The following is a 25,847-nucleotide window of genomic DNA, read 5'->3' as shown; positions in this document are numbered from 1 at the left end:
ACCGTGATGGTGTGGTCCGAAGCAATCTCACCTTTCTGTAGGATTTCAAGGGCCTCAGCCCTTTTGGCGTCCGGAAGGAAGTCCAACGGAGGGGCGATTTTGAACCACAACTCCCTGTCGTAGCGGGCTACGATAGCCAGGGCGTTGGCCGCCTTAATAGTCGTCGCTACGGATGAGATGACCCGTCATCCCATCGTGTCCAGCTTCCTGCCCTCACCGTCCGGCGGGGAAGTTGATGTCGAGGCCGATGCCCCCCCAGCTTTCTTCTTTGCCGAGACGACCGAATCCGGGGTAGGTTGTGCCCGAAGGCACAAGGGGGGGCAGCGTCGGGGACCCGGTACTTCTCGTACCGGTCCCTCTTCGCCGGCGCTGTGGCAGGGTTCTTGAGGAGGGAGAGCCCCTCATCCCAGATGTCATCAAGAAGTGGTACGGCGAGGACCGTCTTCCTTTTGGCCTCGCGCTGTTGGTAAAGGAACCCTTCCTTCTCTTCTGGGCAGAGCTGGAAGCGTTCGGATGCCCTGGAAATCATGGCATGAAAGGATCCAAACTCGTCGGGCGGGGGACGCCCGAGCAGGGGGCGACGGGGGACACGTCCGTTCGTCGCCTCCGTCGTCATCTGTACCTGTCGTAGCCGTGTCTGTGCCTGTATCATCCCCGTGAGTAGTAGACCGGGGGGAAGGCAGAGCAGGCCGCAGAGGTGGGAGAGGTGGCGTAGGATGCATCCTCCACCTCTTACGCAGTGGACTTTCTGAAGGCCCGGCTCCGGTTCCCCCGTCGGGTCTGGCTCAGGTACCTCCGTCAGGGGAGGGGCAACCTTGTCCTTATCTCCGAGCATAAGGACTGAATCGCTGACAAAATGGCCGGCGAAGTGTCCTGTGGCGCCGGAAACGACAGGCGCAAGGGCTCTTTAGGAACCTCGTCGGCGACAGTCGCTCTCGTCGGGGCCCCTCCCGATGGGCTGGGCCTCTTCCACGACTTCGATGAGCTCTTCTTCAGAGGTTGTGTCCGTATCCACGATGGCCACCTGCCCCTCCCCCACCTTTTCCAACGAGGACTTTGTGGGGGTCTTCTCAATGGGCCTGAAAGACTACTCCCTCTGCGGTGGTAGGTAGTCTCTGGGTCCTGAGGTCGCCTCCACTGGCGTAGCCTCCACAGGCTGAGCCAGGGCCGCTGCAACATCCTCAATCGAGGTCTTAGCAGGGTGAATTAAGGCCATCGTCACCTTCTGTACGCCTGGGGCCTTCACCTTGGGGGGGAGTGTCCGAGCCTCGCTCCCCCTCTGCCAGAATCTTCGAGATCGACCGGGGCCTCTCCAGAAGCTTCGCCGGGTTCTCAGACTTCCTCTTACCGAGCCAGAGCGTTGGCTTGTGGTTGATGGTGCCGGGGAGGATGCCCCCTGCCTGGCAGCCAAAGAGCCTGACCATTCGGCGCTCCCGGTGCCCGCGGACTCGCAGTGCTTGGCCTTTTGTTGGGCCCCCGTCGCCGGGGCGCCCTCACAGGACTTAGTAGACCGCTCAGACTTTTTCTTCTCACCTGACGGGCTCTTCCCTTCCAGCCAGTTGGCGAGATGGAGGTGGCGATCCTTCATGGTCCACGCCGACATGTTCCCACAAAACACACAGTCCTTCTCCGTGTGCGTCTTGTCCTCATGGAGACAGTAGAGGCATAACAAATGCTCGTCCTCCTTGAAAACATTCTGAAGCTGGCATCCAGGGCAGGTCCTGAACAGCTTCCCGGGCGTCGAGCTTCCTTTCCCCTGGGCCATGTCCGGGGTAGGCCTCGGAACTTCTGGAATCCTCCAAAAGCGTAACTCGACGAGTTGAGGGGCGTAGAAAACTCCGAAACGGATCCCAGTTGATCGGATGTAGAAACGGTGGAGCTTGAGGCTCTATTTAACCGAAAAATGAGAAAAATCTCCTGAAAAAGCGCGAATACGCAGCAAAAGCTCGAGAGCTACAGCACGAGGACTCCCAACACTTGAACGTGCGGTAAAAATCTGAGGATGGCTGCCAGAGGCGGGACTTAGGGAGAGGGCAGTCATTGGCTGGGGGCAGTATGACCAAGAGACATGTGATTGGTTACTATTAAGAAAGATCAGAAACAAAACTGATACTGATTTTTTTTCTATACCGAGGATTCCCGGCCTGACAACGGGGAATATTCATGAGCATGTGAATCCATGCCACACCCCATGCTGGTGAATATTATGTATCATCATAGAGGAAAACCCAATTTTGACCCCATTGACATTACCCACAAACTCAATATATCAAATATCAGAGGGTGTGATCAATAAACGGGTAGGTAATTCATTGAACAGTGGCAGGATATATTGTCGATTTACTTGGTGACTTCACATCATGAAAGTATTTAACTGGAAGTTTCGTACCCGAGCCAGACGGGCCTGGTAGCCCAGTTCAATCTTCCTATAGGATTTTAACCTTCTCAATCTCCTCTCCAATATTAAAAGAACCGGATTGGGTATTCTTTACCTTGCCTTCACCCATTCCATTTGTCTTGGCATCACATTTATGCACCTGTATAGCTTCCAGCACAGTAGACGCCAAAATGGGAGATACCACTTTGCTCGAAGGCCTACCAGATGTAGACATTTCTAGGCTTTGCAGTTGCCATAATAAAGCCTTCAATAAAATACATTTTCCCAGAAAGTTCCTTCAATACCTGCCTCACTTCCCACACTTTATGATGCAACTTGTCATGTCCTTTATCCATAGAGCCTAGCAGCCTAGATAAAACTCTGAAAGAAAAAATATCAATACGTGCTTCGTCAGTGGGCACATTTGCTTGAACTAGTTGGCGAAAACCATTTGGGTTGAAAGTTACTGGACAATGGTCCAACGTTTCATAAATAGCAGGCTTTGTGGTATCTAAAATAACAAAACAAACCCTCCAATGGAACCCCTTTAGGAACCGATTTCTCACCGGCGTCTTTGGAATGGGGTAGAAAACAACGCTTTCCCTCCAGTCAGCTGGAGGGCAGAATGCTGCAGAGTCCAAAGAGGCACACACGTTTTGCCAGTTCCTGTAACACCATTGGAGCCAAAATCGAGGAGTCCGAGATTAGATCCTTATGTTGGGAGAGGACAAATTCCTCCAAATGGAGGCACTCCAAAGAACATGAGTCCTCAGGAAGGGCAGAAGAAAGGAACAAATTACCTGATGCCGAGTCTAGTTTTGTAGACAAAATACAGTCAGAAACAAGGCCCCTCACCTCAGTCTCCGATACCACCTGTGGGGACACAGGCTGTAGTTTGGGGGCATCCCACCAATGTTACATCCAAATTTAGCTCTGAGCTGCACCAGATGGAACTGACGCAACCTTATTTGTACTAGCGGAAACTGCATTGGGGTAGTAGCCAACATGTATTTCTCCAACAATTGGCTACATCTTGCAAGAGGCATCAATGTATAAATAATAGCTCCAAGCAACTAAACGTACAGTGCTCTCTCGATATTCAAGCAGTAATTATGCTGGAGGACTGATCTCTAGGTTTACACTCTAAAGGCAGACACAAGGAGGCAGTCTCAGTATCCTTCACGCCAGAGAACGAAAACCCACTTTGCCCTCAACACATGCAGTAAAGACTCAATGCTACTTACTACCTTAGCACTCCAGGCCCCTGATACTAGGGGAACTTCAGAGCCCAAAATAGGGTACATTTCTTCAGCAGGTCAGTGTCAGATGGCTGGGAAGGGGCAAATCTGATGCACAGGGACATATCCTTTGAGGTGCTCATCTGAGCCACAAGCCCAGAATCTTTATTTTTTAACTGCTCTACACTGTGCCTAGTTTGCGGTTTTACCGAAGGTCAGAGCACAACTATTGCAGTTTGCACATTTTCAGCCCATTTTACCAGTTTTTGCTAAAATCATGCGCTCTAGTAAAAAAATGAACCCACTTCTACAAACCACCATAAATGTTTCACAACTTGTACTTCTTTTTACATTGTGATTACGGTTTACAACCCACACCACATTTTGAGAGAAGTCCACAGTTCAGCTTTAAATCTTGTAAGGCACGCCAAGGGGACTTCAGTGTTCCGAGTTGTGGTACATGGACCTATTTTCTTTCCTAGCATAATATGGCTTGTAATTTCGGTACCATTGGTTCCTTGCATGCCTCAAGTCTGGTCTGCTACTACCCTAATCAGATGACGCCAACCCTTTACCACCGTCTTCATCACAAGGGGAGGAAAAAAGGGAGCGGCAGGGCTCTCAAAGCCCTTCAGACCTCTACTGAAGCTGGCCAGAACATGAGACGCAGAACTAAAACTCAGATATGGTCTGACAGACGTCCTTTGCTGCTAGGATTATTTTTCCATATTACATGGGTGAAGCCCTAACTCCAATTTCTAGTACTCTTTTTCCAGCTGAAACACATACCTGCACCTCTACGACATGGATAGAGTCCCAGCAGCCCTTGATCTTCTTTGAGCCATCCCCAGCTTTCTTGATCAGAATCACCCCAGCAAAGCCATGTTCGAGGTCCCAGAGATACACAGAGGACACTCCACCTTCAAAGTACCTATAGGAAGTAAGAAGAGACATTAAGGTACACGAAGAAGGAAACAGGAATGTTGGAGGAAGTGTACATAAATATAGAACTTGCAGATGATAGCAGTCCAACAGCACATAAGCGAGAACACAAGACTGAAGAAAAAGAAAAACTACATTCAAATTAGTTGTGACACTAGATCAAGGCGTTGTGCATTTGCTACACAGATCGATTTAGTAGGCTGCACTAATATATCGCTGCCAGCCAGATGGATGTCTATTTGTTACATTTAGATCAATGACCTTTTAACTGTAGTCAATTTAGAAAACATTCTAAACATGGAAGCAGATCATAAAATGGTAGCGCAATGGGGTGCCACTGTAGGGCCACATGTAAAATACTTGTCACACTAGCAGTTAAAAAAAAAAATTGACGATTAAGGCACAGTGAAGAATTGCACCAAGAAAATGGTCAACAATCAAATTACATGGACCCTGGTTGTCATTCCGATTAAAATAACAAGCAGTGTACATGGTTTAGCAAAACCTGGAGCCGGGATAGGAAGGAGCAGCCCACTTGCCAAACAAACACACTAACTAGTAAGCAGTGTGTTGCGTGTGGAGCACAGGCAGAGTCAGGGAGCATGAACTGCGCTTGCCAAGCCATACCGCACATCCCTCGGGCTCACCACGCTGAAACCCCTTCAAACTACACACCAACAATGCACTTTATCACAAAATCAGCACACAGAGAACCCACCTCCTAGCACCCCAGTTTCTGCTCCGCCCCAACCACCTCCATTCCCACTCGCCCAATAAGATTTGTCTCCATGCCTAAACTCAGGAAAGACTAAAGGCTCACCACACATGAACCCAGCCACCCGAAGATTCTCATTTGCTAGCATCTCCTGCCAACTACCTTATGTTGCACCTGCTAAAGCCCCCACTCCCTCCACCAGACAACCTAAAGTCCTCAGCCTCACCAAATCCATCCATCAAACGACCTCTTCCTCAGACCACGTCACTGGAGCACCAATGCAGAATGCAGCACTAGCGTGTCCAACTTCCTCTCGCTTGCCATCCATGCACTAATAACATTGTACATGCTAATCCAGTTATATCTACTCCAGATTCCGCCGATCACAATCCCACTGGCCATGACCTAATCCCCCTACCTGGCTAATCCAAATGTTGCCCCAACTCTCATTAAGTTCACATTTGTAAATCCCTTGCACTCAAATGCTGCTACGGACCCAGCACATGCAAGGCTAAACCCAGGCACCACTAGATCCATCGACTCTGGATCAAAGTTAAGTTTAGATCGCACATGAAACCTCACTACCACCCTTGATACTGCTAGCAGCCACTTCCACAAGAACTCCCTCAAACCTCTCGCCTCATTTCAATGTGCCCTCATTAATGGCCGCTCCCTCCCAGCACACGCCCTGGAAATCTGCACCTGCTAACAATCTGGATTTATTAGCAATCTCGGAAACCTGGCTACACAAAGCCTCTGGCCCTCCATCTCTTTCACCCTACCACAAGGCTACAACATCCGCTGTTAGGACCGGCTACACACCAAAAGGGGAGGAGTTGCCCTCATAGCTAAGGAATCCCTTCCGCTAAAACGGGTCTCTGAGTCTTTCAATAGTAACAGTGAAGTTGTGTCACTCAAGCTTACCAATTCCCCCCAACTGTACCATTACTATACACATTGTTTACCACCCTCAACTCCCCTTGCCCCAGCCCCATGGCAGACTTCAGTTAGAACCTCCTGCACCTCCTATCAGACAATCTAAACATTTCCTCTAAATCCATCCTACTAGGAGACCTGAACCTTGTGTTCAATGATACAGAGGATACCCAAGCCATATTGCTCGCCAAAGCCCTAGACACCCTGGGGTTCAGACAATCTATCACCAATCCCACCCACACTAAAGGGCGCATCCTGGACCGAAAAGCTGACCACAATTGCTCCCCATCCATCAGCTCCAAGGCCCTCTGCCCCTGGACGGACCACCACATCATCCGCTTCTCCATCCCCATGCCATCTAAACAAAAACCCCTTATCACTGCTCTAACGCCTTCTATAGTACTGAGCTCACTTAAACCTACCAAAGAGAGGCTACTTTTTTCAGATCTCCCTTCACCAATGACCCTACAGGACTAGCTGAACTATACACCTCTACACTAAAGAATGCAGTCCACGCCATAGCCCCACTGTCTGCAAGGAAAGCAAAACCTGTCAGGCATGCAAACAGCCTGGTTCACCCCTGAGCTACTGGAACTCAGTTCCATGAAATGCACCACCCTATCCACTTGGTAAACCCACTTGAATCCACAAAACTGGAAAAAGATAACTGCCCAATACAAAAAGGCTATCGTAGCCAAAACCGCCTCTTAACACTAGGACCGCCAATGCAAAATCTGGATATAAACTAGACGTTCGCCATTTTCAGGGAACTAGAATCACCAACTTCTACCACGCTGGTCATCTCCAAAGACGAATCTGGTGCTCTAATATCCAAACCATGCTTAACAAAATTGACCTACTGCATAGCAGAATCCGAACCAACAAGAAGGCACTGATCACACCTACAGCTACTTCCACCACTAACCCCTCCCCCCAGGACTTCCCCCTCGTCTCCTTCAAGGTCACTGAACCAGAAGTCTTCACCCTCCACAAACACCTCAAACCATCTCGCTGCAAAAGCGATGACTGCCCAGCCATGATCAAAGACTGCAGTCACACTGACTGAGTTTCTCATTGCATTCATAAACTCCTTCTTTGCCGCAAGACTGGCTCCCCCTAGCCTGAAGGAAGCCTGGGTACAACCACTTCTAAAAATAAAAACCATTCACTTGACGTCGGCCTCCCCTCCCCAACAACAACTACAAGCCCATAAATACAGTCCCCTTCCTTCTAAACTTCCGCAACAAAACAGCCTACTCTCAAGTCCAACACTTCCTCGAAACCAAACATCCTGGGCCTATGTCAACCCGGTTTTTGCCCTGGGCCTGGCACAGAATCTGCTCTGCTTGACCTAAAAAAAAAAATGGATGATATCAAGGATGCAGGCACGCTTGCTCTACTCCTCCTGGACCCATCAGCTGTATTTGACCTAGTGGACCACAACATTTTGTGTCATCACCTCAACTCCGGAGCCCACTTCTGAACCAAAGCTGCAGCTTGGATCATATAATTTTTGGAAGGAAGAACCATGACAGTGTTCGCAGTTCAGGCCTGTGCAGCCCCAGCTACCATCCACTGCAGAGTCCCACATGGGTCCTGTAGCTCTCCCACTCGCTACAACATTTTCACTAAGCCTTTAGTTGACATCTTAGACTCCATTGGCATAGCATACACCAACTATGCTGATGACACCCAAGTCCTCCTCCCACTCTCCGGTAACGACAAAACTGATACCAAGGCCCTCAACACAGTCTACTCCACTATTCAGGCGTGGCTGGCAGCCAACAGTGTCTGCCTTAATAGCAAAATGATTGAGGTCTTCCCATTAGGTTCCCAGGAAACCCTAAAAAATAAAAAATAAAATGAAAAAAAGTACCAGCCAATACATCACTTTCACAATTGACAACATCCAAATCCATGTCTCCTCCTCAGTCAAGACCTTAGAAGTCTACCTTGACGCCACCCTATCCATCTCACGCCAAGTCAATGCTTCGCTTCCACAGCGGCTTACTACACCAAGCGGATTGACACAGCCAAACCATTTTTATCCACTGAACTACCGCTCAATCGCTAGAGCAATAATAGGCTCAAGACTGGACAACAGCAACGTCCTCTTTGCTGGCAACACCTAAAAAAAAAAAACAATGAAACTCCAAATAATCCAAAACACTTCAAGCTGCTCTCAACATTCCCAAAAGAAAACAAACTTCTGCAGTCAGATGTGATGCCCACTGGCTCTCCATCAAAGAACGAGTCATATTTAAATCTCTCGCCATCACACACAAGTGTATCACTCACACAGCCCCCCACCTTGCCTCTAAAGTAGTTAGAGTGGGGTCCTCCAGACCCACTAGATTACCATTATTCCCACTGACTCATCATCAACAGAGTCAAATGTGCTACAGCAGGTGGCATTCGCTTCTCCTTCATTGCTGCCAGACAATGGAATTTCCTGCCACTTACCCTCAGAAATGAACCCTCCCACGTTACATTCCGCAAAGCCCTCAAAGCTTGGCTGTTCCACCAACTAAGGTGCTCCTGTTCTTTGCCTACTTTTGCGTGCTCATGTTCCCTCTAACCAAATGAACCTAGTACACTCAATAGGTGATGTCCTTTACCATTGTAACTAAGTAACCTACTGCTGTAATAGCCATGATATTCCCATTGATTGTACCACTGTAACTAAGGAGCTTACCTACCTCTGTAACAGTGCCACGATGCCCACGAACTGTTGGCGCTACACAATAAAATAAAAACTAGTGAGTCAGGTTTTATATGCCCTTTAATGTATAGAGCCTCTAAAGGTGATGGCTTAAACTTTGCTATCCTAGGTTTGACTGCACAAGTGAAGTAGCAAATGTGTCCGAGATGGGACAATTTTCTTCTTTATAAACTGCAAAAGAGGAATAGCCTGACTGATGGCCTTCCACATTTAAAATATCTACGCAATCAGTGTCTTCCACCGTTTCCTGGGTCTCAATAGTAAAACCATTTGCAGCCCATTTTAACAAGTCATTGAATAGAAGTTGATCATCAATGGGGAATGTGGCCACCCTCAGGAGTAATAACGGGGAGGAGGGGGTCTAATTGTGGCATCTCGGTCATCCTGATCATAGTTATCTGGATCATTATACCACACATCTTCATCTCCCTCTGCTCGATCCTAATTAGAGCCATGAGAGACGAGTGTTAATAAGAGGTGCTCAAAAATGTCCCCAAGAGTACGTGTTGGAGGAGGCATATGCCTTGTGGATTTAGCTAAAGGCTGCCCCATGTCCAAGTCTAAAGATTTTGCTTAATTGGATAAAGTTCCATGAGTGTTACAAAGAAGAAAACTTGTCCATAGTGTTCTGAAATGGTTCTCTAGACCAGGTCCCTGTCTTGGGTGTGGCAGGCAGAGGGAACACAATAGCCTCAGGTTCTTCTTCGAGAAGGCAGTGGTTGCACACTCGATGGGTGCATTTCCACAGGTACTTTCTGTTTCAAGATGGACAGAATTTAAAAGGAGTGCTCTCCATTGCAAAATTTTTGTGAAAAGGCAGATAGACAAAGGCTGTATATATGAGAAGTGGAAGTATGCCTTCTCTCAAGTAATCAGCTCCCCCCACACTCTCCCTACTGCAAGGCCAAAACCGGGTGTAGACCGAATCATGTTGCCGAATCAGAGGACTTGTAACATTCGTCAATCAGAAGGTCTTCAGGATGTTCGTCAAGACGTGCAAACTGTAGCCGACGAAAGAAGTTAAAGTTATAATTAATAACTCTAAAAAGGAGCAGCACTACAGACTCTGCATAACACCTCCGACCACAATGGCGGAACAAAACAATCCGAGGGGCCTAGATGTGCGAGGTATCTTGGGTACAGTAGATGTCACACTAGGAACATTACAAACATGCCCAATCGACATCCCTTTACAAACTTCGAAAACATGTGCAATACTCTGCACCTAGCACTAGATGTCAGCCTATGGGAAGCATGTGATTCAAAGCAGATCCACAAGCCTCAGAAATATACATGCTGTGCAACTCTGCTGTGTACAGTGTCTAACAATACCTCTTAGTAGCTTTTGTGACCCTCAGCACCATCTGTTTTTTTGACCTCTGTGTGGAGTGTGCCCTCTGCTTTTATCCATCCCATGTGATTTTTATGAATATCTACATCACCTTTCAGTACCATGCTTTTCTGGCCATGCATTTGCAGCACGCCTCTACCCCTGCAGGTTTACTAGACCCCTTTGAGTGCAACCTCTCAGCACCAGGTTGATGCACGCTGTTGGTGCAGAGGGGCCTTAAGAGTCCAGCATCACACCTGCACCCAGTCTTTTGCACGCCATGTTTGTTCGCCTGGTCCTGTGGCGTGTTTCATCCCACACTTAGCCGTAGACTGAGCTCTTGTTTAGAAACCATCCTCAACTGTCTGTCACAGCCTTGCTCTGCCACCGGTAATCAGATTTAAAAATGTGGTGCTATTTGTGAATAAAGGGGCTCTGATGTTTCCGCCTTATCTGCATTCATGGCATATTGTGCCGAACTATGGCATTTAGGATCCTGGCCTTGAACCTTTTGCAGGTCTTGCCACAAATTATCAATGTATTTAATTCTCTATACAACTTGATGCAGACATAAATTGCACCTTCTATCTATGAAGTTTCAAAACTGCGTTGGGTTGGGGCACTGTATAGAGACTAGAATAAAATCCCTGTTTTTTTCTCTGCTGGTGCAGCTTTCTGTATTGCCTTCATAAAGATACATTTTTGGATTTCTGTCAAGAGAAGTGGGGATACGTTCTGGGAGAGATGGGGCGGGAAGGATGAACAGTGCAAGCTACCAAAAAGACGCAGGCTCGGTGCTCAACTCTAGGAGAGCGATCTGGCTGTCTAGATTAGCGAACATGAGCAGAAGCTAGACCTTTGCGACAAAGCAGACTTCTGGCCAGTGGGTTTAGGCAAGAAAGACAGCGATTTCACTGTTAAGGTGCTTGCTTTTCTTTAGTGAGATCCATCATCACTAAGAAAAAGAACTTGATCTGTACAGGGAAAGTCAACGATCTTATCCTGAAAGTCTTTTGTGTATTTTGTCATATGAAGAATACACACTGATCCAGACACCCTTGGCAGGTGTCACCTGGCCTGGGTGGTCTGAAAGGAATGCATTACTCACCGTAATCGTATTTCTGGTACTTGTATCTGCTTAGATTCACATGCTATGCATAGGCCGACATCTAGTGGAAGCTGCAGAGTATTACAGTTTTTCGAAACTCGAAAATAGGTGTCGAAATAGGGCATGCCAGTAATACTATCCCCGTTGTGACCTCCCCTGTACCCATAATCCCACACGCATGTGGGTTCCTCAGATTGTATTTTTTCTGACACGAGGTAGCATGAGGAATAGTGCAGTACAGAGTTCCTAAAGAGATACATGCATACATGGAAAGCTCAAGTTCACATCTATGCACCTTCTCTCAGGGGAGGAAGGGTGGGCGCATGTGAATCTAAGCAGAAACAAGCACCAGAAATATGATTACAGTGAGTAATGTATTCCTTCTGATGCTTGTGTAATCTGCTTAGATCACATGCTATGCATAGATTAGAGAGCAGACTTAGAAGGTGGTGGGTTGTGAGGAGTAGCAGCAAAAAGATGTTTTAGAACGGCTTGTCCCACCTGTGTATCTGTCTTGGAGTGTGTCAATGCAGTAGTGCTGAGTGAAGGTGTGAACTGAGCTCCATGTAGCTGCTTTGCAAATGTTGTCTAGTGGTACGTTTGAAAGAAAGGCTAACATAGTCCCAGTGCCCCTTGTGGAGTGGGCTCTAGGTGTAAAAGGCAGTGTCTTTTGTGATTATGAATAGCATAACTGTATACATTTGACTATCCATCTGGAGATTGCTCTCTTTGAAACGCACTCTCCTTGTCTGCCTGTAGCCATGGGCACAAACAGTTGATCCGTCTTCCTAAGCGGTTTGGTTTTATCTACATAGTAGAGAACCGCACTCCTTGCATCTAGTGTGTGGAGTTTGACCTCAGCTGAGCTAGTGGGTCTTTGACAGAAGGCCGGGAGCTCAATAGAATGGTTTACGTGAAACTTAGAAATAAATTTAGGTGAAAACCTAGGGTGAGTCAGTAAAACCAATTTGTCCTTATGTATGACAAAGAAGGGGTCTTGCACTGACAAGGCTTGGATCTCGCCGACTCTTCTTATGGAAGCGATCGCCACTAAGAAGGCAGTCTTCTATGTAATGTCTCTAAGGGTAGCTTGTTAGAAAGGCTCGAAGGGGGGGGTCCCATGAGTTTTGCAAGCACTACTTTTAAATCCCAACCAGGCAGGGGGGTTAGAGACTGGAGGATGTATTCTTTTCACTCCCTCCATGAAAGCTTTGATGACTGGCACTTTCCACCATGAGATTTTACTTTGAGAGGTGGTGTATGCTGATAAAGCCGCTAGATGGACTTTAAGAGAATTAAAGACCAACCCTGAATCCAACAGGTGGAGCATGTAAGTAAGAATGTGTGAAGGCATACACTCTATGGGGTTGATCTGTTTAGATTGGCACCAAATGACAAATCTTTTCCATTTGTTGAAATAGCAGTTCCTTGTGTTTGTTTCCGTGCTTCCTTTAGGATGTCCATGCACCGTTGTGGAACCTTAAGGTGTCTGAACTCTGACTTCAGGAGCCATGCTGCCAAGTTCAAAGAGTAAGGTTGTGGTTGTAACATTACTACCCCGTCTTGAGTCAACAGGTTGACCTGGTATGAGAGATTGATGGGAATCGCACATCGCCAGCTTGTGCCAATGTGGATACCACGGTTGTCTCACCCACATAGGAGCAACTAGGATGAGTGTCATTTGTTCCCTGTGTATTTTGTTCACTATCCTGCTGATTAATGGAGTCCGGGGAAAAGCGTAAGCAAATATCCCTGACCAGTTCATCCATAGGGTGTTACCCCTTTGAGTGGCTGGGGAAACCTGGACGTGAACTCTGGGCATTGCCCGTTTTCTCTTGTAGCGAACAAGTCTAGAGTGGGGTAAGCCCAAAGAGAGAAGATGTGGTCTACGTTGTCTGTGTGTAGTTTCCATTTGTGCGCTTCTGGTAGAGGGTCTCTGCTGAGAGAGTCCGCTAGTGTGTTTAGTATCCCTGGAACATGTTGTGAGGACAGGGTCATCCCTGATCTGAGTGTCCACTTCCATAATTTCTGTGCCAGTTTGGACAGATTGAAGAGTGTGTACCTCCTTGCTTGTTGACATAGACCACAGGCCGCGTGCCGTGTGGTGATGGTAGCAGGCCCCCCCACCCGGAAAGGGACGCGTCCGTCGTGACGACCGCTTGTGCTTCCCGTTTGTGGAAGGGCTTGCCCTTGAGTAGATTTTCCCTTGACCACCAGCGTAAGTTCTGAACCAGTGTTGGCGAAACAACCACTAGATCGTCCCACTGACCACTTGCCCGAGACCATTGTTTCGCCAACCATTCCTGCATTGGTCGCAGGGGCGCGTGGGGGACTAGGTAAATGCATGATGCCACCAGCAGGCGCATTGCTTTGCGTACGAGTATCCGGAGACCGGCTTGATACTGGGGTATTTGCCGAAGCATGTTTTGCACTCTTTCCATGGATCGGTAGGCTGAGCCTGTCTTTGTATCTAATACAGCTCCTAGGAACTGTTTTGATGTGTTTGGTATTAGACTTTACTTTTTCTCGTTTATTGAGAAGCCCAATTGGAAGAGAAGGTCTATTGTCCTTTGCGTGTTTGCCTTGCAAAGCTGGTAGTTTTCTCCCGTGATTAGCCAGTCGTCCAGGTAAGGGTACACTGGGATTGACTCCCTGCACTGCACCACCGCCAGTACTTTGGTGAACACCCATACCGAAGGGCAGCACCTTGAACTGATAGTGTTGGTCTGCTACTTTGAACCGCAAGAATCTTCTGTGCGCTGGGAACATTGAGATATGAAAATAGGCATCTTTCACGTCCAATGTTGCCATTGAATCTCCCCTTTTTAACAGAGGGATTACTTCTTGTAGCGTTGTCATGCACAATTTGTGGTTTTACAAATGTGTTTGCAGGGTGCAGGTCTAGTACCGGGCGCATGGTCAGATCTTTCTTTGGAACAAAGAAGTACGTTGAATAAATACCCTTGTTTACCTCTGTATGGCACAAGCTCGATGGCGTCCTTGAGGAGTAGAGCTTTCACCTCTTCTAGCAGGATAAGTTGGTCTTCCTGCAATGGTTTTTGGCGTGGGGGGAGGTTTGACAGTCTTCCTTGAAGCTCTATACAATAATCCCCATTTACCGTTGAGAACGACCATCTGTCCGATGTTATAGCCTCCCATGAGAGGTTGGAAAACGATATTCGTTCCGACTGGGGAGGCATGGGAGGGGACCCATAGCGCGGCCTCAATGCTTTGAGGGTGTCCCTCCACCTCTGGTGAGGGAACCTCCTCTTCCGCGGGCCCTGCGCTGACCCCTGGGGTAACCCTGGGTGGTTTGTTGATTTGTATTCCAAGAGGAACCTTGGTTTTGGTTGTATCCTGTTCCTCTTTGCACGCTTTGCCCCCGAAAGTGACGAAAATTACTACCACCTCTTTGTGGTTGTCTATTAGTCAGTTGACCAAGTGATTGGAGGGTCTCATTCATCCTTGGCAGACTTGAGGGCGTCTTCAACTGCCTTCCCAAATAATACGTTTCGCTCCACTGGCATATTCAGTAGAGTAGCTTGAGTCAAGTTTAAGCCCTGATTGTCTAAACCAGGCATGTCGTTTTAAAATGGTGGCTTCTGCAATAAACGCGTCCAGCGTTGTCAGCTGCGTCGAAGTTATTCTTTAAGAGGATGCCTGCTGTAGCTCTGTCTTCGGCAGCCAGAAGGGAGAGTTTTGCTTTCAGTGGGCTCTGGCGCTGACTCTGCTAGTGCCTTTACCTCATCCCACTTTGTGCAGTCATAGCTGGATAGCAAGGTGGAGTTGTTTGCTATACGCGCCTGGCATGCTGCAGTGGACGCCATCTTCCTGCCCATGGCATATCATTTTTTGCTCTCCTTGTCCGGAGGACAAGGGGGTACCAGCTCTTTTGCAGGTGGTGGTAACGACCAGAGAGTCAGGTCGAAGATGTCCCCTTATATATAGGGGGTCAGAAGGTGCAGGTCTGAAGATCTTCTCCATCATAGGGTTTACTGCCCTGGTATCGTTAGGTGGTTCTAGGGAAGGTTGGATCATTCTTTGGACCGATTTGAGCAGGGGGATGAACTGGGTTGCCGTTTTTTTTTTTCTATCGGTTAACATTCGCCGCAAAATCTTTGTCCTGTTGGACCTCTTGTGTATCGATGCCGAAATGCTCTGCAGCCCTTATTAGTATATCATTAAATAGTGGCTGGTTATCAACAGGGGAGTCTGGTAAGACAGGCGCTTGCGGGACTGGAGAGTCCATTGCAAAAACTACAGACTCAGTCTTCCTGGTCTTGGTCGTCTTCTTCCCAGTCGTCGTAACCCTTTATGTCCCGAAGTATTCCTCATCCCCTACATCCTGATCATAAAGATCATAGGAGAGACGAAGAGTTGCGTGGTGGTTCAACCGCCAATTCTATAGTGGGGAGATCTCTTTATAAGGTACACCTGATGCCTGGAACTGAGAGGCTGTAGGTGTTATGTTTGAACTAGACACCTGTGTAGTGGGAGGCGTGGTGTTCAAGTTCTGCAGAATTTAAGTATATTTTTCAAAGAAATTTGCTAGGCATGTCATGCGACTCATGACTCGATCAATGTCGTCTGCAGACCATTTGGATGAACTGGGTATTAAGCCTGGGTAGGTGGAGACAGGAGTGGGGGGTAGAGGGAGCATGTTCCTCCTCTTCCTCAAGATTTATAGGGTCAGGCTGATGCGTTTCTTCAGACTGTATTGTAGTAAGGGCATACTTTTATGTTGGTCGGAAGGTTTTTTTAATCTTTTCCTTGCTAAGTGAGTCCCTTTCTCTAGAGGAACTGGATTTCTATCTCCTTATGGTCCTTGCTCTTAGAAGATGATTTTTGGAGCTCGAGGTCGAATAGGGGGTTAAGGAGGGCTCCCTGGACTTGTCCCCGGATGTAGGCCGAACTTCAACTGCGGGGGATGGCTTGTGCGGCGTCTTTCGCCGTCGCGTGACCGGACGGGAGAGTATCGAGTCGGGTGACTGGTTTTGACGGGCTTGTTATGTGGCAGCCGCTGAGAGTGCCCAGAGGACAAAAGGTCAGAGGATCTGCCTTTCACCGTCGATTCTCGGTGTGCGACCTTACTCACATCGCCATGGAGTATGCGGTGCCCTTGCCGCTGGGTGTCTCCCCCATAACAGGACCGCTGGCCTGTCTACTAGGGCCAGGGGCTGGCACTGGGGAACTCTGGGGCTCCCCGTCACCCTCGCCATCCAAAGGGATGACGTTGCTGCCGTTGTTGGATGCCTCTTTGACGTCTGTGGAGGCCTCGGCTTGCATGGCGTGATGGGCCCAATGTTTTGTTCGCCTGTCCATGAGGGTTTTCGGTCGGAGTAGATTACACGCCCGACAATGCACATCGTCGCGGTCACTATTCAAGCAGAGGTTACAGACCTTATGCTTGTCTACCCACGTGAACTTCCTATTACAAGAGGGGCAGAACTTAAAAGGAGTACGCTCCATAACGTATGTAGGCAGCTGGGCGACTATGGTAAAGGGTGGGAATATACATGTTTATGCCACCCCCCACTCTCCATACTGTAAGGCCGAGGACGAAAGGGCCTTCCAAGGACGGGTGGCGCCGTCGAAGTCTTCGTCCGACGGTCAGCTTCAAAGTCTTCTTCAATCTTTACCGCATCAGCAAAAGGACAGGAAGACACAGTAACTTAATTAAGTTAAACGGCATACCACGAAAATTGACACTGCTTATAATTAGCGACCGCTCACGATGGTGGAAAAAAAACAATCTGAGGAACCCACACGCGTGAGGGATTATGGGTACAGGGGACGTCACAATAGGGATAGTATTAATGGCATGCCCCATTTCGACATCCATTTTAAAAAAACTAATACTCCGCAGCTTCCACTGTCGGCCTATGCATAGCATGTGATCTAAGTAGATTACACAAACATCAGAAATAAAGCTACTCACTGGACAGCACTGCTTCTATTCCCCAAGGTATGTGAATCACAGTAGGAACAGGAACTCCACCGATGTTTCTGACCTAGACACTCGAGGAAAATATTATGGGCATCTGCCGTCCTGTGCCAACAGGGGACACGGAGAACGATCGTAGGAAAAGAGGTGGGAAAAAATAGCCTGCAGATGCATGTCTGATCGCAATCAGGCAGTGAAAAGGAAGAAAAAGAGGAGCTGGCTGCCACATAAAAATATGTTTTTTTGGTGCTACAAAAAAATGCTCCCTCCCAATGGACAGAATGCCCCCATTAGTATGGAGGAACTGGGGCAGGCAGGATGTAGGAGTAGTACGCATATGAGACAAATCAGACTTTGGGGAGACCTGGTGGCTTGCATGTAAATTTATACAAGATACCAATGTTGGAGAACTATCCCTATAGTTAAGTAGCTTTATTTTCTCCAGCACTGGATATTTTATAGCAATCAACCCCACATTCTGGTGCATTCAGGATTGGTAACAGCCAGTCAGCCTGAACCTAGGATAGGCCCAAGTGGAGAACTCTGCTTAGGACAACAGCAATTACCAGCCCTGAGGGGTTGATCACTAGTAGCAATCCAGGATAACGACGGAGCAGAGTGCAAAAAGCTTTAAAGTTTTTTTTTCTTTTAATGGGTTCTGTGTGCATGGCACATACCAGATTCCCTTTATAAAATATATAAAACGCAGCACGGCCACCCGGAATCTCTGACTAGAGCCCTACAGTTCTCCAATTGGCTCAATCTGTGGATTATCGACTCAACCAGTACATTCGGCACCTCCCCCGAAATCAACCTATAACTATCACTATCTAAGCAGCTAAATCTGCCTTGAAAATGACCTCCGAGTGTCGAAACACGCATCAGCGACACAAATACGCTTGTTACACTGCTAGCAAAACTCAGTTTCCAACTCCTTAATAGAGAAAACATATCAGTATATATTTTTTAGTACCTAGCGCAACTGTGAAGGGTCTCCAGAGACACCAGTAGAAGCAGCCAGGTACGCTCAATACCACCAATCCGGCGCAGTAGTTCCACAATTCTAATGCTCCCAACTCACACTAAAATAGATGACTGCCTCCATGGAAAATAAAAAACAGAGCAAGTTCTATTTCCATGAATAGGAGGTGGTAAGCCAGAACAAGTGCTCGGAGGCAGGCAGGCAAGTGGGGTAGGATGTGAAGTTCTGTGGGTACTTAATGGAGGTTAGGTGGGACTGGTGAAAAAATAAAATGGTCCGCATTCTAGGCCACCAGATTGGCCATACGCTCTCCCTATGGTGTGTGTGTGTAGATTTGCATGCTTATTGAATGTAAGCAGAAAAAGTAATGGGTACCTGGCAGTGGCCTCTTTCCAAAGAACCAACTATGGTGTAGGTGCATGTAAGACAACTCTTGTCACGCAAGCTGTAGGGCACCCGCACCATAGTAGGTTTTTTGAAAGGATGGGCAAATTAATGTTTTTACGTGGATATCCCAGATTTATTTTGGAGAATAGCGGATGAGTTCCGAGGGTCACTCTGTCCACATAACATTTTACGCATGGCTCTGATGCTGAAAACACTTGGCTTCTACTCGCCCTACATGCTGCGGATAGCGCAACCAAGAAAGCAGTATTCCGTTAACTTAAAGTCTGTTGAATGGATTAGTTTGAAAGGCGAAGACATACGCCTGGTGAGCTCCATAATTAACTTTGTGGTCTGTGCAAGTGGTTTCACAAGGAGGGACCAACCCATAAAAAGTCTTTCATTAGAGGATAGAAGACTACTCTTTTGACCAGGCTTCATCTTGCATCTCGACACCGCAGACGCATGAATGCTGATGGAGGAATTTTGGAGACCATACTCGACCAGATGTAGCAAGTATAGGAGTACATCTTGTGGCAAGCATGGGGCTGGGTTGATGCCCGCATTGCTATTCAAGATGTAAAATCTCTTCCACCTGCAAAAGTAAACCATGCTCTCAAATTCGCTAAATGTCTCTGCATTGCAAAGGTGCATTCAGACAGCCACATTTTATGATTCATAAGCGAAGCTTCAAGGCTGGCTGAGACCAGACTGGAGGAGGAACCTTCTTTGCCCCATTGTGAGCAAGGCTGGATGCGCTGCTAGCCGTATTGTACGGACATGGCAAGAAAACCACAATGCCTTGCCCACACTAGAGCTATCAGAATTTTGCATTCCACTGTCTTTAGTTTCAGGGCAACCAATGGTAACAGGCGGTAAAAGAATGCCAAAACATGCCAATCTATAGAGACTACATTCCTCACCACTCCCAAAAGAATAGTGTGGTAAACCTTCAGAATTTGGAGGTGTAGGTGATATCAAACACATCCACTTCCAGTGTACACAACAAATTGAATAATTCATTTATAGATTGCTCCCAGTTCCCACTCATGAACCTCAGAATCCTGATTAGGCAATTTAACTGATCTGGTTGTTGACCACAACAGTAACCTGATGCTGGAATCCCACATCCATAGTTCTTAGAACCGCAGGACAATGGTTTGGACCTTGTGCCTCCTCGTTCGTGTAAAATGTGTGTTCCGATATCGGTTTGCACTAAAACATGCTTTTGAGCAGACAGCAGTAATAAGGCTCAAAGGGCTAATTTCACTGCCCTAGCTCCAGTAGGTCGATGGGAAAACTTATTGTAATCCTCCCAACCTTTGAGCGATGCACCAGTTACAGTCCAAACATCTAGTTGTGGACGAATGAGAAGCAGAAACTGACAGTTTTAGAGGTCTTTGTCCACGACCAAAGTCTGGCGCATCTTGGCAGCAATCCAGATGATATCATCCAATTGCCCTGTGATCTGCATCCACTGAACTGTCTTTCTTACTGTAGCACTCATCTTCAATCCACACAAAGGCTGGAGCAGAATACAGAAAGGCATGCAATCCAGGAACACACTGAATTGGCCCAACAGGACTGTGTTATGTCCCGACGAGCATACTTCCCCATTGTTACTTGGTTGACTGCTTTGCAGTAGATTGTATTGGCCAGGGCAGCTCTTAGGAAATGTATACTGTTCTGAAACTCTACCAAAGCATCTAGTTTACTGCAAGGCTGAGCTGCTTAAAAAGCCACTGCCGGGCAGCTTGATGTAGCAGTCCCTGAAAAGTGAATCTTCCAGGTATAACTAAACACAAACATTTCTCTGTGCAGATAAGCCACCACAAAAGTCAAGACCTTGGTGGCATCCCTGGGTGCAAAGTACAGACTGAAAGGCAGGGCATTGAAGAATTGTTTCTCAAAGGGAACCAGGAGGTATGACTCGAGGTGGATTTTCAGAATCAACCCTTGTGATGGATTCTGAGAGACCAAGATATTATAGTGAACAGGGCGAAGATAATGTCTATCCAAACTCAATCAAGGTAGGGTAGAAGATCAGGTTTGGACTAAGGAGGGTGAGAGTGGTTTACGGCTATAATGAGACACATGGAGTACACCAATAATTCAAGTTAGACAGAAGGTATACATGAATAACCAGGTTACTTACCATAGTGACCACCTTACTCCAAGTCCATAGTCCCCTTTCCTCCATACTTATGGGACATTCCTCTGTCCTGTGGGACGGGACCGGAGCACTTTGTAAAAGCATCAAAATTTTTATAAAATGTTAGTCCTTCCTCTCTTTTACATGGGGTACTGCACGTCGCCGTAACCCCGCGCATCGCCCATCAGTCTTTCTATCGCCAGGTCAGAGACCTTTAAGCAATATGAGGAACCCTATTAGAGGGGACGGCAGGCGGGCGTATGGAGGAAAGGGGACTATGGACTAGGAATAATGTGGTCACTACGGTGAGTAACCTGGTTATAACTCCTACGTCCCCTCCCCTTTCCTCCATACTTATGGGAGATTCCCAAGCACCCCTCACAGGAACTACAGGTGGATGGAAAACCCCTTACTGAAAAAGGTTCTTCAGCACAGAATGGCCAAAGTGAGCATCGGATCTGGAGCTCAGTTCCAGACACTAGTGTTTACAAAACACTGATGGGGAGGCCCATGTAGCCGCTTTTGCGATGGTCTCCCAGGGGACATATTTCTGAAAGGCAACTGCAGCTGCCTTGCCCCCCCCCCCCACCAGGTGTGCATGAATTCCTTTAGGAGGCTGCAGACCTTGGACAGTGTAAGACCCCGTAATATAGGAAGCGATCCATCTGGAGATAGTCGCCTCAGAGGCCTGCCTGCCTTGTGGATTACCAAAGGTCACCAATAGTTGAGAACTCCTAAATTCAGATGTTCTGTCCAGATGGAACTTAAGAGCCCTTCTAACATCCAAACAATGCAAAACCCTTTCCGCTTCTAAAGCTGGATTTGGAAAGAAGACAGGCAGGGAGATTGACTGATTCAGATGGAAATCAGAGACCACCTTTGGCAGGAAAGAAGGATTTGTCTGTAGGACCACCTTATCCTTGTGGAAAACCAAGAAGGGATGGTCCACCGACAGAGCTTGGAGCTCACTCACACGCCTTGCTGAAGTAACGGCAACCAAAAAGGACACCTTCCATGAAAGGTGCTTAAGGTCCACCGTGGCCATTGGTTCGAACGGCTTATGGCACAACGCCGTAAGGACCACATTCAGATCCCATGTCAGGTGCGGCCTGCGAACCGGAGGGTAAAGACGCGTCAAACCCACAAAGTGTCTCCTAATCGCTGGATTTGACAGTGAAAAAGAGCACTGGTCCTTGGATAGATAGGCAGATATCGCCGAAAGATAAGTTCTGCATGACAGAACATGAATGCTCGATTCTAAGTGAGACACGAAGGACAGCACTGTGTCAATCGTAGTCACCCTGGGGTCCAGCTGTTTGACTAAGCACCAATGACAGAACCAAAGCCATTTGCTTCTATACTGTGACCTTGTCAAGGGCTTCCTAGCTGCCTGGAAAATGCACATGTCAGCAGACAGATTGAGATGCTCTAAAGACCTGAACTCAGGCAACATGCTGCCAAGCTGAATGATTGTGGGGAGGGGTGCCACAGCTTTCGATCCCTCTGGTGAAGCAGATCGGGAATCACCGGTAGCCTGATTGGCGCGCACACACCGACAGGTGTTGAAGTTCTGAGAACCAGAACCTGGCTGGCCACCACGGGGCTACGAGCAGAAGAGAACAGTTCAGTGTGTTCCTCAGCTTGCAAATCGTCCGATGAATCAGAGGCGGGAAAGCATAGGCCCTCATATTGTGCCAAGGAATCTCGAGAGCGTCTCCCAGAGAGGAGGCTCCCAGACCATTTCTGGAGGCATACGGAGGAAGTTTGTTTGCCAATGTTGCGAAGAGGTCCACTTCTGGAGGGCACCAACACAGGAATATCTGTTAGAGGATCTCCACCTTCAATTCCCACTCGTAGCTGACCATTGTCCGCCGACTGAGGGCATCTGCCGTGAGGTTCTGCTGGCCCGGGATGTGTACTGCTACCAGCCAGACACTGACAAACCGGCCACTCCCAAACCTGGATGGACAGATCCACAAGAGGAGGAGACTTGGTGCCCCCCCTGCTTGTTGATGTAATACATTGACACCACATTGTTCGTGCGGACACGGACCACTGTGTTGGCAATGACCGGCCTGAACGCCTTGAGCACTAGGAAAAAAAAAAGAAAAAAAAAAAATCGCCAAAAGCTCCAGATTTATGTGAAGGAGCTTGTCTTGGGGCGACCAAAGGTCAGAGACCTGAAGAAGATCCAACGTCGCACCCCACCGCAGAAGGGAGGAGTCTGTCATGACCGTCACCATCGGAGCAGGCTCTTGAAACCCCGCACCCACCGACAGGTTGCTGAGAGACGACCACCAGGTCTGCTCTCATGGAAGCCGGAATCAATATCATCTTGGAGTCCGGATCCACAGCCTGACGCCAAGAACTCCGAAGAGCCATTTGTGTCCTCCTTGAGTTGAGCAAGAGGAAGAGCCAATACGCACGAGGCCCAGAAGCCTCTGAAACCAACAGGCCGACATGCTCTCCGACTGTGCAAACAACTGACACGTGGCCAACAGATCTGCCATTCGGTCCACGGTCAGGTAAACTCTGCAGTCGATCGTGTTCCAGCGAAAACCCAGGAAAATTAAGTCCTGAGAGACCATCATGGAAGATTTCCGCCAGTTCACCAACAGGCCAATGTGGAACAGGAGCTGGAGGAGAGACTGAAGATTGCACGCGGCTTTCAGCAGGCAAGGGCTGCGTAACAGCCAATCGTCCAAATACGGATACACATGGATACTCTGCAGACGAAGATAAGCTGCAATCACCGACATCATCTTCGTAAAGACACACGGTGTCGAGCTGAGGCCAAAAGGAAGCACTCGGAGCTGGAAATGCTCCTCTCCCACCGAGAAACGCAGGTATCTCTGGTGTTTCCAGATCAGAATATGCATATATGCATCCTGAAGGTCCACCACGCTGACCCAATCGCCCTTCTGTAAAGAGGACTTTATCTGACCAGGCGTGATCATCTTGAATTTCTATTGGGGTAGGAAAAGGTTGATCTGGGAATGGTCTAGAATGGTACGCAGGCCAGCCTGGTTGGATTTGGGCACCGTTAACAGCTGGGAGTAGAAGCCCTCCCCTCGTTTCCCTAGGGGAACAGGTTCCACTGCTCTGAGATCCAGTAACTTCTGAATCTCGGCTCTGAGGGAGGGCAACCCCAACTACTGGAAAGGAGGATTGATGGGTGGGGTGGGGGGGATATGTAAGCGGAAGCCCCCCGAGCGACTGACCAGACCCACCGGTCCTCAGTGATAGTCTGCCACGCCTCCCAATAAGGCGCAATGCGTCCTCCCACCGGGGTCTCGTGCGAGCACAGAGAACCCTCATTTAGCTGGTTTTTCGGTGGCAGCACCACCTGAACCTAAGGAGGAGGCTGAGGAGCGGGAGGAAAAACAGACTCCGTTGCTGCCTCCGGCAGGAATTTCCCAGAGGGGTATCGAATGTGCAGGATTTTCAATCTAGAAAACCCCTGAAACCAGAGGAGGGCCGGGGTTGTGACAACGGTCTGTGTCCTAAAAGGGGGTTTTACCAGGACAGACAAGGACTTGGCGGTCTGGGTGCTGTCCTTAGTTTTGGTCAGCTCCACATCAGTTGAGGAATGAAAAAGCTCCTTGCGTGAAACAGCAGGTCCAAAACCTTGTCCTGCACCTCCTTGGAGAACTTGGTGGCGTGCAGCCAGGCCTGGCGAGAAGTATCCACTCCAAGCATAAGGACCCAGACCGAAGTGTCGACATGATGCGCCGCAGCCTCCATCAGATCCTGTGCCAGGACCCTGGCGTCGACAATCACGCCTTGAAGTCCTCAAGCTTTTCAGCGGGGATGAACTCCTCAAACTCTGACAGACCTTTACACATTTTCATATTCGCCCCTGCTCACACCAGTTCTGCAATGGCTTGACGCAATTGCAGGGCAGAGTTAGCAAAAACCTTCCTCCCAAGGGATTCAAGAAGCTGATCCTCTTTGCCCAGGACCTGTGTACCCGTCGCGGAGGAGGATGCCGCAGGTCGGGACTGCAAAGTGGCCGCAGCCACCACCGTGGAGGAGGGGGGCGGACATGACGCTAAGGCCACCTCTTCCGAACAATGAAGCCTGTAGCATGCGTCAATTTTCTTTTTGACAAACAGTCCAGAGTATGGTTTCTCCTAGACTCTACGGACCTCGGCCAAACATCCTTCTGCAAGAACAAGCCGGTACGCTCCGAAGGAGACAAGGTGAACGCCCCCCAAAGCATGCCCTCCTGCGGAGCGGGTGCCTCGGGTACCGGAACATCCAACAGACATGTCCAGCACCCAGTCGTGAAAGGCTCTGATAGAGCGGGGCTGGTCTTCACTGTCCTGATCGCCCTGAGCGTCGTCCGACAGGGCCGGCTCAGGTTGAACCACATCGGGCACCACAACATCCTTGTCCACTGGGAACAAAGGAGGCAAAAGTAGAAGAGTAGGGGAGACCCCGCAGGCAAAGGCGGCATCGGCGGAACCACCGGAGACGCAGGTGAAACAGATGGCGCAGGCAGGCATATCTCCCTAAACAAGCCTCGAAAGTACTCCTTCATGGGGTCGGAATGCATAAGTTTTCGAAACTTGCTGAAAAAGGAGTCCTCCACCGATGATTTCGGGCGGCCGGAGGAGGTCTCTCATGAGGGCAGTAATTCCAGGGATACAGGGGAGAGGTTTGCCAAGAAGGCCCATCCCCAGGGGTGACCACATAAATCAAGGGCGCCGATCCCGAAGGCAGCGAGACATTGCGCGGAAGAGGCATCCGGGCGTTCGTCATAAACTGGACGAAATGGATGTGCACAAGGAAACCGATGTTCACCTACAGCACCAACCACCTACACCCAAGGCCGATGGCGTAGTTGTAAGGGATGTATCCAAAATGGCCGCCTTGGTCTTCTTGGGAACAGCCGTCATTTTGTCAGCACCTGAGGCAAACTGCGACACGTGTGGAAGTGAGGCAAGGGTACCCACAGGCAGCTCAGGGGGTCTTCATTTTAGCCTTAACACAAGGAACCTTGGCCTCGGTACTT

At 48.6% G+C, this 25,847-nt stretch overlaps 1 protein-coding gene across 4 annotated transcripts in view; it reads right to left on the bottom strand.

The window, feature by feature from the left end:
- CAPZB (capping actin protein of muscle Z-line subunit beta) overlaps positions 1–25,847 on the bottom strand; it is a 631,298-nt gene that overhangs the window by 268,113 nt on the left and 337,338 nt on the right. For all 4 annotated transcript variants that reach the window (XM_069610389.1, XM_069610387.1, XM_069610388.1 and 1 more), the window contains exon 5: positions 4,405–4,546. In XM_069610389.1, the coding sequence (XP_069466490.1) occupies positions 4,405–4,546 (142 nt within the window). The remainder of the gene's footprint in view (positions 1–4,404; positions 4,547–25,847) is intronic.

Source organism: Ambystoma mexicanum, chromosome 8, assembly GCF_040938575.1.
Source record: "Ambystoma mexicanum isolate Mex_15411 chromosome 8, UKY_AmexF1_1, whole genome shotgun sequence".
Taxonomy (NCBI): Eukaryota; Metazoa; Chordata; class Amphibia; order Caudata; family Ambystomatidae; genus Ambystoma; species Ambystoma mexicanum.
The sequence above is the reverse complement of the archived record's forward strand: the minus strand, read 5'-3'. Positions and strand labels throughout refer to the sequence as shown.